Below are 13,030 nucleotides of genomic sequence, written 5' to 3'. Positions count from 1 at the left end.
CCACATAACTGTCCCTGAGCCACCCCCATCAAATCATTCTCTGCAGCTATTTTTGTACCACCATCCCCTCCCTTCAGAATGTAAGCTCTATGAGCAGGGCCCTCCTGTACCTTTTGTATTGAACTGTACTGTAATTGTGTTGTCCCCCCTATACATTGTAAAGCACTGCGTAAACTGTTGGCGCTATATAAATCGCGTATAATAATAATTTGTTACGTATCGTAACTATTTTGTCTTGAATGACTTTGTTTGCTTTGTAATCTTTTTCCAAGATTTCATGAAATAAAGTTACAGAATTTTTAAGTGCAGCAACCTCTCGAACTTTATTTCCATATATATGGCCCCTTTCACACGATCGGACCGTTCAGGTCCGCCTGTCAGTTTTGACGGCAGACCTGAACGGGCGCTCCATGTTAGCCTATGGAGCGAGGGATGTCAGCGGAGAGACATGTCCGCTGACATCCGACCCCCATCCGATCCGCTAAAAGCAGACGGATGGCCCTACGTCTGGATCCGTCGCTATCGGATCGGGTGAGATCTGGCGAAAACGGACATGCTGTCCATTTTCATTCGATCCCTCCATGGGCAGCAGCGCCGCCTGACAAGCCCCTCCCCGCTCAGTGAGCAGAGAGGGACCTGTCATCCGCCGGCTCAGCGGAGATCAACGGAGAGATCTCCCGCTGAGCCTTCGGACCCCGTTGAAGCGGAGTCCGCCTCGTGTGGTCGGTGGAAGGACCTGGTTGCTAACACTGGATTAAAGGCTGGGTGCGGTTCCCCTCCATAACTCAAAACACAGTAATACAGTATCTCACAAAAGTGAGTACACCCCTCACATTTTTGTGAATATTTGATTATCTTTTCATGTGATGATACTTTGCTACAATGTAAAGTAGTGAGTGTTCAGCTTGTATAACAGTGTAAATTTTCTGTCCCCTCAAAATAACTCAACCCACAGCCATTAATGTCTAAACCGCTGGCAACAAAAGTGAGTACACCCCTAAGTAAAAATGTCCAAATTGGGCCCACTTAGCCATTTTCCCTCCCCGGTGTCAAGTAACTCGTTAGTGTTACAAGGACTCAGGTGTGAACAGGGAGCAGGTGTGTTAAATTTGGTGTTATCGCTCTTACTCTCTCATACTGGTCTCTGGAAGTTCAACATGGCACCTCATGGCAAAGATCTCTCTGGAGGATCTGAAAAAAAAAGAATTGTTGCTCTACATAAAGATGACCTAGGCTATAAGAAGATTGCCAAGACCCTGAAACTGAGCTGCAGCACGGTGGCCAAGACCATACAGTGGTTTAAAAGGACAGGTTCCACTCAGAACAGGCCTCGCCATGGTCGGCCAAAGAAGTTGAGTGCACGCGCTTAGCATCGTATCCAGAGGTTGTGTGAGTGCTGGCAGCATTTCTGCAGAGGTTGAAGGGGTGGGGGGTCAGCCTGTCACTGTTCAGACCACACACTACATCAAATTGATCTGCATGGTCCCAGAAGGAAGCCTCTTCTAAAGATGCTGCACAAAGCCCGCAAACAGTTTGCTGAAGACAAGCAGACTAAAGACTTGGATTACTGGAACCATGAGATCCATAGCTCCGTAGGAGATTATTTACCGATCAGCCCAAAAAAGAAAAAAATTTATATAGACCATAGTGTGATACTGCATTGTATACGGAACACCCCAGTGATTTTTGACACAAACAAGTGCACCGCCACCTTACAGAGAGCACGCTTACCAGATAGCCGTAGGTCTATTTCAGCGTGCTATTTGGTAAGCGTCCTCTCTGTAAGGTGGCGGTGCACTTGTTTGTGTCAAAAATCACTGGGGTGTTCCGTATACAATGCAGTATCACACTATGGTCTATATTATTTTTTCTTTTTTGGACTGATTGGTAAATCATCTCCTACGGAGCTACGGATCTCATGGTATCTATTTTGAGTATCAACCTGTATACAGAATCCTGTTAAATCGTGGAAAGCAAAGGCCTGGGCTGGGTTAAAGCCATCTGCCCAAATTTGCTTGCTATCTGGTAGGCGTGTTTTCTATGAGGTGGTGGTACACTTATTTGTAATTATACTACTGGGGTGTGCTTTTTTGAAGTTTTCCAGCCACATACAATTATTGGAACTGTCATGCCCTGCAATCTGTTTTAAGGACTATAATTGGCGCAATTTTTATCCTTTCCATTACATTTGTGCCATATCTCACATTTAATTGCTGCTTTTGGACTGGTCCATCCAATTTTATTTTTGTTTTTTGTGTTTATTCTTAGCGCAGTTCTCTCCCCCCCCCCCCCCCTTTTTTTTTTTACTGGAACCATGTCCTGTGTTCTGATGAGACCAAGGTAAACTTATTTGGTTCAGATGGTGTCAAGCGTGTGTCGCAGCAACCAGGTGAGGAATACAAAGACAAGTATGTCTTGCCTACAGTCAAGCATGGTGGTGGGAGTGTCATGGTCTGGAGCTGCATGAGTGCGGCCGGCACTGGGGAGCTACAGTTCATTGAGGGAACCATGAATGCCAACATGTACTGTGATATACTGAAGCAGAGCATGAACCCCCTCCCTTCGGAGACTGGGTCGCAGGGCAGTATTCCAACATAACGACCCCAAACACACCTCCAAGATGACCACTGCCTTGCTATAGAAGCTGAGGGTAAAGCTGATGGACTGGCCAAGCATGTCTCTAGACCTAAACCCTATTGAACATCTGTGGGGCATCCTCAAACGGAAGGTGGAAGAGCGGAAGGTCTCTAACATCCACCAGCTCCGTGATGTCATCATGGAGGAGTGAAAGAGGACTCCAGTGGCAACCTGTGAAGCTCTGGTGAACTCCATGCCCAAGAAGGTTAAGGCAGTGCTGGAAAATAATGATGACCACATAAAATATTGACACTTTGCGCCCAATTTGGTTCACTTAGGGGCGTACACACTTTTGTTGTCAGTGGTTTAGACATTAATGGCTGTGTGTTGAGCTATTTTGAGGGGACAGCAAATTTACACTGTTATACAAGCTGTACACTGCTTTGCATTGTAGCAAAGTGTCATTTCTTCAGTGTTGTCACATGAAAAGACAAAATATTTACAAAAATGTGATGGGTGTACTCACTTTTGTGAGATACTGTGTGTATGTATGTATAATAATAATAAAAAAAAAAAAAAATATATATATATATATATATATATATATATATATATATATATATATATATATATATATATATATATATATATATATAATCAAATGCATTCCTTTAAATTTTATGGAGCGCTTCTGGGGTGGTGTTAAGAATCTTGCTTGCTGCATTTTTGGTCCTTTGAAAAAGCACACCTCCCAGTTGAAATGCATTGAAAACGCATCAATTACGCAACCGTGTTACATTTTTTATTCAGTTTTTGAGTCACATAACCTATGAAAAATGCAGCATAAGCACAGTAAAATAGCAGCAAAATCATGTGCGTTTTTAGGCACCATTATCTGCATCTTTTTCTTTATCAGCAAAATGGCAAAAACCCATCTCTAGTCACATGACCTCCACCTTTCCTTGGGAGCCCGCTATGCCAGAGAGAGAGATACCAGGAGAGTGGCTGAGATGTGTGGTATCTGCAAACATTGGTCAAGAGGTCCAAAGAGGAGAACTGACTAAGCATTTATATTAATAATAGAAGCGTTATATAAGCAGTGAACTGAATACTCGTATTCTCTTGAGATTAAAGCTTGAGGGATTTTATGCAATTTATAAGCAACTTATTAAACAAAGGCTCCTGATAATGCAGAACATGTTTTTAGGAGATACGATTTTTTTTTTCCAATGAATACATTCAAATTGCAATTCTTCCTATAAAATGTATTTTTTTTCGGGTTCGGTGGAGAACCTCTGCTCCATTTTAATTGTCATCTATAGTCTTGTTTGGGAAATTTTCTTTAAAGCAGAAAGAAGCTGCCAGAAGGCCCCAGGAGCATCTGCCATACTTTGCAAGAACTCATTTTGTCCTCCATCTATGACAGGTCCTCACTCCCTGGAGTCACTCCTTCCACCTTCCCTGATTCTTCTTCTTGACCAGTGTGGCTTCTTTGGCCATTGGGCAGCCAGTGATAGTGGAAGTCCCACACATGTGCTGGAGTTGCTTTATGCTAACCCTTGGCTAAACTAGTCTGCATCGCATGTTGGCGTTGTACAATCCTAACACACAGCTGAACTAGTCTGCCCTGCAGGCAGTGTGCAATTTAAAGAAAAAAATGCTAACAAACTGGTAATTGACGTTTTTGGTAAGAGTTACACAACTGTAGTATTAGCTGCATACAGTAAACATTGCTGTGTTCTAACAGCAGTAGGAGACACTTGCTGTCTGCTGACAGGTATAGATAAAGTCAATCTTTGCTCATTCCACCATTCATAAGAATCCATGTGTTTTTTTTATCAATGAATACAGGGCCTCCTCTGGGTTTGGGACCCACCTCAGCCCCAATCTGGCCTAAAATAATACATTTTAGGCTAGCTTGGCCTGGAAATAATACATTTTAGGCCAGCTTGGCCTGGAAATAATAATATTTTAGGCCAGCTTGGCCCAAGCAAACTATTTAAAGTGATAGTAAACCTGGAATTCTACTTTAAAGGTTCTAAATTCTCCCTCATTTCAATAAAAATTAACTCCACTTCCACTGGGATTTTACGTATTTTTGGAAATGACCCAAACGCAGATACTAATCACACTATCAGTATTTTGTTAGATGCGTGGTACATTTGGCAGCAAGCCAGTTGTTCTTTTGTTAATTTTATTTGTGTACTGTGCAGTAACGGTGATAAATGAAAGGCAAACACAGGGATTACATAGTTCTGTAGCCTTGTATGGGAGATCTCAATGGGAGTCAAATACCTCCTGAGAAGTGTTCACCACAGAGCTCTTTTCAGAGGGGCGGTGAACCTCCCTGCATGTCTAAACATATCTCTTATGCCTAGTTCACATGGGCAAAATATCGGGAGACATCGACCGGTTCAATAAAAATCGGTCAACATTCGGCCCATGGGTAAGGCAGCCGGTCCGATAGAAGCAAGCCGAGCATGCTGGAAAAACGACCGGCTCCTGATTTAGCACTCTCAGGCATCATTCTCACGAGGTGGATCCGCTGCCTCGGAGTCCGCCTCTGTCCGCCAGCTCAGCAAGAGATCTCTCCGTTGATCTCCGCTGAGCCGGCGGATGACAGGTCCCTCTCTGCTCACTGAGCGGGGAGGGGCTTGTCCAGTGCTGCTGCTGCTTCCTATGGAGAGATCGGACAAAAACGGACAGCATGTCTGTTTTCATCAGCTTTTATCCGATCCGCCAGTGACGGATGCGAACGTAGGGGCATCCGTCTGCTTTTAGCGGATCGGACCGGGTCGGATGTCAGTGGACCTGTCCCCGCTGACATCCGTCGCTCCATAGACTAGCATGGAGCGCCCGTTAAGGTCCGCCGTCAAAACTGACAGGTGGACCTGAACGGTCCGACTGTGTGAAAGGGGCCTTAGACAATAATCGGAGTGTTCTGGCAGGGGTGCTACCCCACTGTCAGAACGCAACAACTCAGCAGGGGAGATCGCTGTACTAACGAGAGAGAATGCTGCTAAATAAAAAGACCTAAAGCAGACCATACATGGTCGAATTTCTAACTAATTTTCAAAATCAGAAAGTTCCCCTTTTTTTTTTTTTTTTTTTGTCATCCGATGGTGCTACCATGATTTTCGAAATTCGGCCGACCAAGCCTTCAATTTCACCTCCTGTTGCTACAGAAAAGAATCTTCTTTTCTCTCCGTAAATTGTTTTTTCTTATTACATTTATCGCACGATTCTCCCATCACTGATTCGAAAATAATTTGTTTTCCAAAAAATTTCCAACATGTCCAATTCCTCAAATTTGATTGCCGCACGAAAATCGGCCGTTGTTGCAGCCCACTAATGGTGCAAAATTTGTACGAAAATTCTTTGATACGATTCTCGAAATTCGAACCGTGTATGGCAGGCATAAGGCTACTTTAACACTGGGGAGGGCAGGCATCGGCAGTAAAACGCTGCTATTTTTAGTGGCATGTTACCGTCGTTCTAGCGGAGTGCTTTTAACCCCCGCTAGTGGCCAAAAAAAGGGTTAAAACCGCCCGGCAAAGCGCCGCTGCCCCATTGGTTTCAATGGGCAGGGGTGCTTTAGGAGAAGTGTATACATCGCTCCTACAGCACTGCAAAGATGCTGCTTGCAGGACTTTTTTTTTTTTTTACCATCCTGCCAGCGCACCGCTCCAGTGTGAAAACACTCAGGCTTTCACACTGGAGAGACAGGAGAGGCTCTTTACAGGCCTTATTTTTAGCTCCTGTAAAGCACCTCATTGTGAAAGTAGCTATACATCTATACCTATGAGGGAAGGGTGTGTTATTAAAGTGTTTGTTACCCCAACATTTCATATTCCAGATATGTGCCTGCTGTACCATGTACTTGTATGAAAAAGTCTCCTGTTCCCTTTGTATTGCTTCCTTTGTGTGAAATACGTGGTGTTCCTGCCAGTCCCTCTGCTTTCCTATTAACAACTGACCGCACTAAGCAGGAGAACACATTGTGGTCAGTTCTCTAGCTGTACTGGTAACTAAGCCTGCTCTCTTCCAATGATCAGACTTGTCCTGACACGCCATTCACTGGGAAGCTCAGTGTACTGCTGTCTCACCCCCCCCCCCCCCCAACCCCCCAGCCTTTATGCAGCTGAGAACAGAGGGAATGTGATCACTTACAAAAAAAAGGGGTTTATAATGTTTTTTATCTTTTAAACAAACGTCTTTCCATTCACGTCACTTCTATTTTAAACTGAATGGGTTGTTTTACAAGGTGATTGTTTACAATCACTTTAGGCCCCTTTTCACACTGAGGCGCTTCTAAACTGCTAGTAAAACACTGAGCTCTTTTTGAAGAGCTTTCCATTCATTTCAATGGAGAGGGACGTTTTTTCACCGCCCTGCCAGCACACTGCCCCAGTGTTCAAGCATTCATTGATTTTATTGGAAATAGGTTTTCATGAGCTTTTCAGGTGCTTTTTTTTAGGGTGACAGCTCCTCAGTGTGAAAGGGGTCTTAGGATTAGTCAGTTGTTCTGACCTACCTTACCCCAGCTGAACTGCTATAGTCAAGATTCAAAAGCTGGAGATCGGTGCTCAGGCTGGGGTGTCCATTATGAATTTGAATTAGTGACTGGTTCCCTTTAAATCAACCCACTTGAGCTCTACTAAAATCATATTTGAGACTGTAAGATTTTTGGCCAGCTTTTGCCTTGTTACCGACTTACAGCTTGCACTGCTATAAGCAGCTCCAACCCCCTGGGATGAGATCATTGTGCACAGACCGCTGGCTTCTAATGCAAAACAAATGTCTGTTACATCAGCAGCTGCCTTTTTCTATAATGAGAGAAATATTCAGCCACGGTAAAAGTGGGTTTTCTGCAGATATTCAGCTTTTGACCACTCAACAAACTGCAGTTTTATGCCTCATTATTAACAATAGGCACCTATTTTGAAATGTTTATACTAAAATGGAAACAGAAAAGTGTCAGCTATGTTTGGTTTCATTAAAGTGCTTCTAAAGGCTCAAGTGTTTTACCTTCATATATTCTATGAAAAAAAAAACTGTATCCTCTTAGGCTCCATTCACACCTGGGCGATTTGAATTGCCACGATTCTATAATCACGGAAAAACGCGGGACGCTTTTGCAATGCCATTATTTCTCAATGGCACCCCAAACGCGGTGTGATTTTTTTTTTTTTTTCAAAGGAGGCAAAATCACGCAAACAAAGTTGCGGGGAGCGTGTCGCCCAAAAGAAGTTCTAATCCGGCCCATGATTCAAATCGGCCAGGTGTGAATGGAGCCTAATACTTACCTGAGCCCTATTGCGATCCAGCTATGTGCATGAGAGCAGTGGATCTCTGCTCTGTCCTGCCTCGCAGGGCAGATCCATACCATTGTCAACCAAACTCTGACGAGGGAGCAGGGCCGTGCCCCAGTGTCTGTCTATAGACGCAGGGAGCGTAGCTTAGGAGTGAGCCTGAACGAGTGCCCCCATAGGAAGCCACTTCCTATGGGGGCACTGGTTGAAGAGGAGGAGCCAGGAGTGCCGGAGGGGGGACTATTGCACAGAGCAGGTTAAATATGATGTTTTTTATTTTTGTAAAAAGGAAACAAAAACGTACTTTATTATTCTAACGACTGGCTTCTGTCAAACGGCCATGCATGGAAAACTAGAATTTGATCAGCGCTTTAAACTTTGTATCACACATTTGTGTTGATGCAGGGATCTGTCCATAGTCATAATATAATTTTTTTTTTTTTTTTTTCCTTCAACTTGCTGGTTGATTGGGGGGGGGAGCGTGTATACCCTGCATGAGAATAAATCAGTTTATTATCTATTTTCCAAGATTTATCTGCTGGACATACTCAGACTTGGGACCACATTGGGGCAAATCATCTTCAAAGAATATAATGATCATGGATGAACTTGTGAAAATACAGTTCTAAGACCTCTTTCACACTGAGCTGCCCCGGGCGTCTGCGGTAAAGCGGTGTTATTTTTAGTGCCGTTTTAGCAGGGCTATTCGGCCGCTAGCTGTGCAGTTTTAACACCCGCTAGCAGCCAAAAAGGGGTTAAATCCACCCGCAAAACGCCACTGCAGCAGCGCTTTGCCAGCCTTATAGCAGTGCTGCCACATTGTTAGGAGTTCACTGCTCTTAATGCGCTCTAAAGAAGCTGATGACAGGACTTTTTCTGACGAGCCAGCACACCGCTCCAGTGTGAATGGAGCCGCTGTTTCAGGGCGCTTTGCAGGCACTATTTTTAACGCTATAGCACCTGCAAAGCGTCTCAGTGTGAAAGGGGTCTAAGTAATGACTTGAATCTTGAAGCTGACAAGGCATTATTGCAAGTGTAGTTCCTTTTTACAGTTGGCTGATCAGCCTGTTCAGCTTACTTTTTATTCATCTGTGCCCAGTCTGCTCTGTTCTCACTGCCTTCCCACAGGGTACATCACAGGTATAATAAAGTATGTAGACTAGGAAGGTGCCATCTTGGCTTGTGTTTAGATCTGCAGTTGCCATAGTTCTACACACGTTACCAACTATGACATATGACACCAGTCATTTGGATTTTAAATTTGGAACACTGTGCCGCAACAGTGAGTGGGTTTTTGTGTTTAATCCTATCCAGCTGCAATAGCAATTTAAGAGGGCCAGTTGAGCAGTAAAACTGCAGCTAGACTGTTCAATTTTGCCTCTCATGTGAACGACCCCTTAAAGTTTAAAAAAGTCCTTCCTATAAGATTAGGCCCTTATGTGACTGATGTTAACTTTTTTTAGTGGCCCAAAAAGCTGCACGATTAATCGTTAAATCCCCCAACCCCCTCCAATCTTAATCTGGCATTTCCGCGATTCAGTGCAGAGTCTGCTGGCAGCTGTCAAAAAAAAAAAAAAAAAAAAAAAAAAAAAAAAAAAGGCAGCCAGCAAACTTTATTACAACATTGCTCAGCGCTGAGAGATAAAAATAAACATTGTATCGTTTGTTTTTTTTAAATCATGGGTGCTCAACCTGCGGCCCTCCAGCTGTTGCAGAACTACAAGTCCCATCATACCTCATGCTTGTAAACTGTCAGCTTTGCACTGTCTCATGGTACTTTTGCAACAGGTGGAGGGCCACAGGTTGAGCACCCATGTTTTAGATCAATGGGATAAACTTCAGTCTGTAAATTAGGTCAATTTAATCACTTAAAGACTAAACCTTTTTCTGACATTTGTTTAAAAAAAAATCTGTATTTTTTCCAAGAAAATTACGTAGAACCCCAAAACATTATATATATTTTTTTAGCAGAGACCCTACATAATAAAACGTCAGTTATTGCAATATTTTGTGTCACACTGTATTTGCACAGCAGTCTTTCAAAAGCAATTTTTTTGGGACAAAATACACTTCAATGAATCTGAAAAAACTGAAAAGTAAAGTTAGCCCAATTTTTTTGTACAACGTAAAAGATATTACACTGCGAGAATTGTGATCTTTATTCTAAGCAAAAAAAATTGTGATTCTCATTTTATCCAGAATAGTGCAGCTCTTCTATCTTTCCAGGTTTTTTACTCCACCAATCTACTTGCCACAAGATTCATAAAGGGCTGTTGACTGGAGGATGGTGTTGAGAAATGGCTTGGTGTAAAATTAAAAGGGAAATGAGGCCCTTTAAGTCCACGAGGTGTCCCTCACCTGTTCTGGCATCTTCTCCCCGAGAGCCTTTGGATATTTTCGTTAGCTGGGGCGGGATTAGAGCTGCACGATTCTGGCCAAACTGAGAATCACAATTTTTTTGCTTAGAATAAAAAGATCATGATTCTCTCACGATTCTCGCGACGTAAAATATTTCACATTATACAAAAAAAAAAATGATTTTTTATTTAATTCATTAAAGTATTTTTTTCCAAAAAAATTGCATTTGAAAGACCGCTGCGCAAATACAGTGTGACATAAAATATTGCAACAACCACCATTTTATTCTCTAGGGTGTCTACTAAAAAAAATATATATGTTTGGGGGTTCTAAGTCATTTTCTAGCAAAAAAATTGATTTTAACTTGAAACCAACAAATGTCAGAAAAAGGTTTAGTGTTTAAGTGGTTAAACTTTTTTCACTTACACAGGAAGTCTATTCCATTGACAAATTGTTACAGTGTTTATACTTAAGTTCAACTGATAAAGAATGTTTTGTTTCTTGGCCTACTGCCAGTTTTTCTCTTCCTTTCTTTTGAGGGCTGTGGCTTCAGAAGAGCAGATAGAATTCTTTGCTGAAACACTTTAGTCAAGATCGCGATAACGATTCTTGAAGATTAATCACGATAACGATTCTTGATTAATTGTGCAGCTCTAGGCGGGATGATGCAACTTCTGCTCGTGCAAAGCGGTCCGTCATCCCAAGACACAGAGACCATGCCGTCAATGTAAACTGAGCTGCACTTGCGCAGCTTTGTTTACATGCTGCAAAACCCCATGAGTAGGCAGGAGTGTATGTGAAGGAATGAGCTGAAATCTTACTGCATAGAATTGCATGTGAATAGCACAGGAACACGCAGCGCAATCCTGTGCGGTTCACATGCAGTTCCTAGTGTGAATGGGCCCTACATGCATGAAATATGTTGAATTTTTTTATTGCACTATATTTTGTACTGTTTGACACAGAATATTTTTTACTTTATTGGACAAATGCATTCCATATAATATTTATGGTGATTTTTTCATATACAAGTTATATCATTTTAATAATATCATGAGAATATTGGTACAATATTTCAATTGATAAGTCATTAGGTTGCTAAAGGAACCATGACCGTTGTGGAGAAGCATGTCAGGACATGCTTACAAGTTAGGCACCAGTGGTCCTTGCACATTCACGGGGTTGACATTAATAGAGTGACTAGTGTCTCATTTAACCAAGACTCAAGACTCCTTAACCGCTTCAGCCCCGGAAGATTTTACCCCCTTCCTGACCAGAGCGTTTTTTGCGATTCGGCACTGCGTCTCTTTAACTGACAATTGCGCGGCCGTGCGACGTGGCTCCCAAACAAAATTGACGCCCTTTTTTTCCCACAAATAGAGCTTTCTTTTGGTGGTATTTGATCGCCTCTGCGATTTTTATTTTTTGCTCTATAAACAAAATAAGAGCGACAATTTTGAAAAAAACGCATTATTAATTACATTTTGCTATAATAAATATCCCCCCCAAAAAAAATTTTCCTCAGTTTAGGCCGATCGTATTCATCTACATATTTTTGGTAAAAAAAAAATCGCAATAAGCGTTTATTGATTGGTTTGCGCAAAAGTTATAGCGTTTACAAAATAGGGGATAGTTTTATGGCATTTTTATTAATATTTTTTTTTTTTACTAGTAATGGCGGCGATCAGCGGTTTTTATTGTGACCACGACGTTATGGCGGACATGTCGGACATTTTTGACACATTTTTGGGATCATTGTCATTTATACAGCGATCAGTGCGATTAAAAATGCACTGATTACTGTGTAAATGACACTGGCAGTGAAGGGGTTAAACCACTAGGGGGTGGGGAGGGGTTAAGTATGTCCTAGGGGAGTGATTACTAACTGTAGGGGGATGGGCTAGCAGTGTCATTACTCTGATCACTGCTCCCGATGACAGGGAGCTGTGATCAGTGACACTTGTCACTAGGCAGAACGGGGAGATGCTGTTTACATCAGCATCTCCCCGTTTGTCCTCTCCGTGAGGCGATCGCGGGTATGCCCGCGGCGATCGAGTCCGCGGGACCCGCGACCCGACTCACGGAGCTCCCGGCCGGCCCGCATGCAATGGCACGGTGGGGAATTCATATGGACGTACCTGTAAGTCCATTTGCCCAGCCGTGCCATTCTGCTGACGTACATCGGTGTGCACCAGTCAGGAAGGGGTTAAAGAGCAACTCCACTTTTGTTGAAAAAAACCTTCCCCCTCTAGGTGATCTGTGTACATTGCAGGAAATTTAACAAACTATGTTGCAGATTCCTACCTTTTGTTATTCTGAAGATATAGTTGTTTGTCTGTGTCCATGTGCTTAGTGACTCTCTATAGGAGTGTTTTTATAATTGCCAGCTGCTGTACCTACAGGGCTATGAGGAAAGTGGCATGGTCTGCATCTCTTTTCCCTTTGTGACTGCAGAAGATGCTCAAAATCTGTCTTGTATCTTGGTGAAGACTTCTGGGAAAATCAGTAAGGCAATTACACAAGCAGGAAATGACATATCTGGGGGGTGTTCTATACACCACCTGTGTACAACAGAAGGCTTCCAGGTAACCCTATTGTATTGCATTTTACAGAAAATCCAGTTCTGTAGATTGAAAGGGAAAGGTCATATTTAATACCATTCAATTACAATATGTGTCACAATTGTATATGCTATATATAAAAAAATGAATAGTATCACACTTCCTGTGCTGGGGTGAAAGCGGTCACTCCACTGTATCTATGACGTAGCAATGTTGTAACCC

General features: G+C 42.7%; 1 protein-coding gene across 2 annotated transcripts in view; it reads left to right on the top strand.

Moving 5' to 3' along the window:
• ORMDL1 (ORMDL sphingolipid biosynthesis regulator 1) overlaps nt 1-13,030 on the top strand; it is an 85,740-nt gene that overhangs the window by 22,268 nt on the left and 50,442 nt on the right. The window contains exon 2 of one of the 2 annotated variants that reach the window (XM_073633186.1): nt 12,650-12,832. The exons of the other annotated variant lie outside the window; for it this stretch is intronic. Within the exon in view, the coding sequence (XP_073489287.1) occupies nt 12,777-12,832 (56 nt within the window). The 5' untranslated portion in view covers nt 12,650-12,776. The remainder of the gene's footprint in view (nt 1-12,649; nt 12,833-13,030) is intronic. 2 annotated transcript variants of the gene reach the window in all.

This window comes from Aquarana catesbeiana, linkage group LG06 (genome assembly GCF_042186555.1).
Source record: "Aquarana catesbeiana isolate 2022-GZ linkage group LG06, ASM4218655v1, whole genome shotgun sequence".
Lineage (NCBI taxonomy): Eukaryota > Metazoa > Chordata > Amphibia > Anura > Ranidae > Aquarana > Aquarana catesbeiana.
Note: the sequence above shows the minus strand (reverse complement) of the source record. Positions and strands in the feature narration are given on the sequence as shown.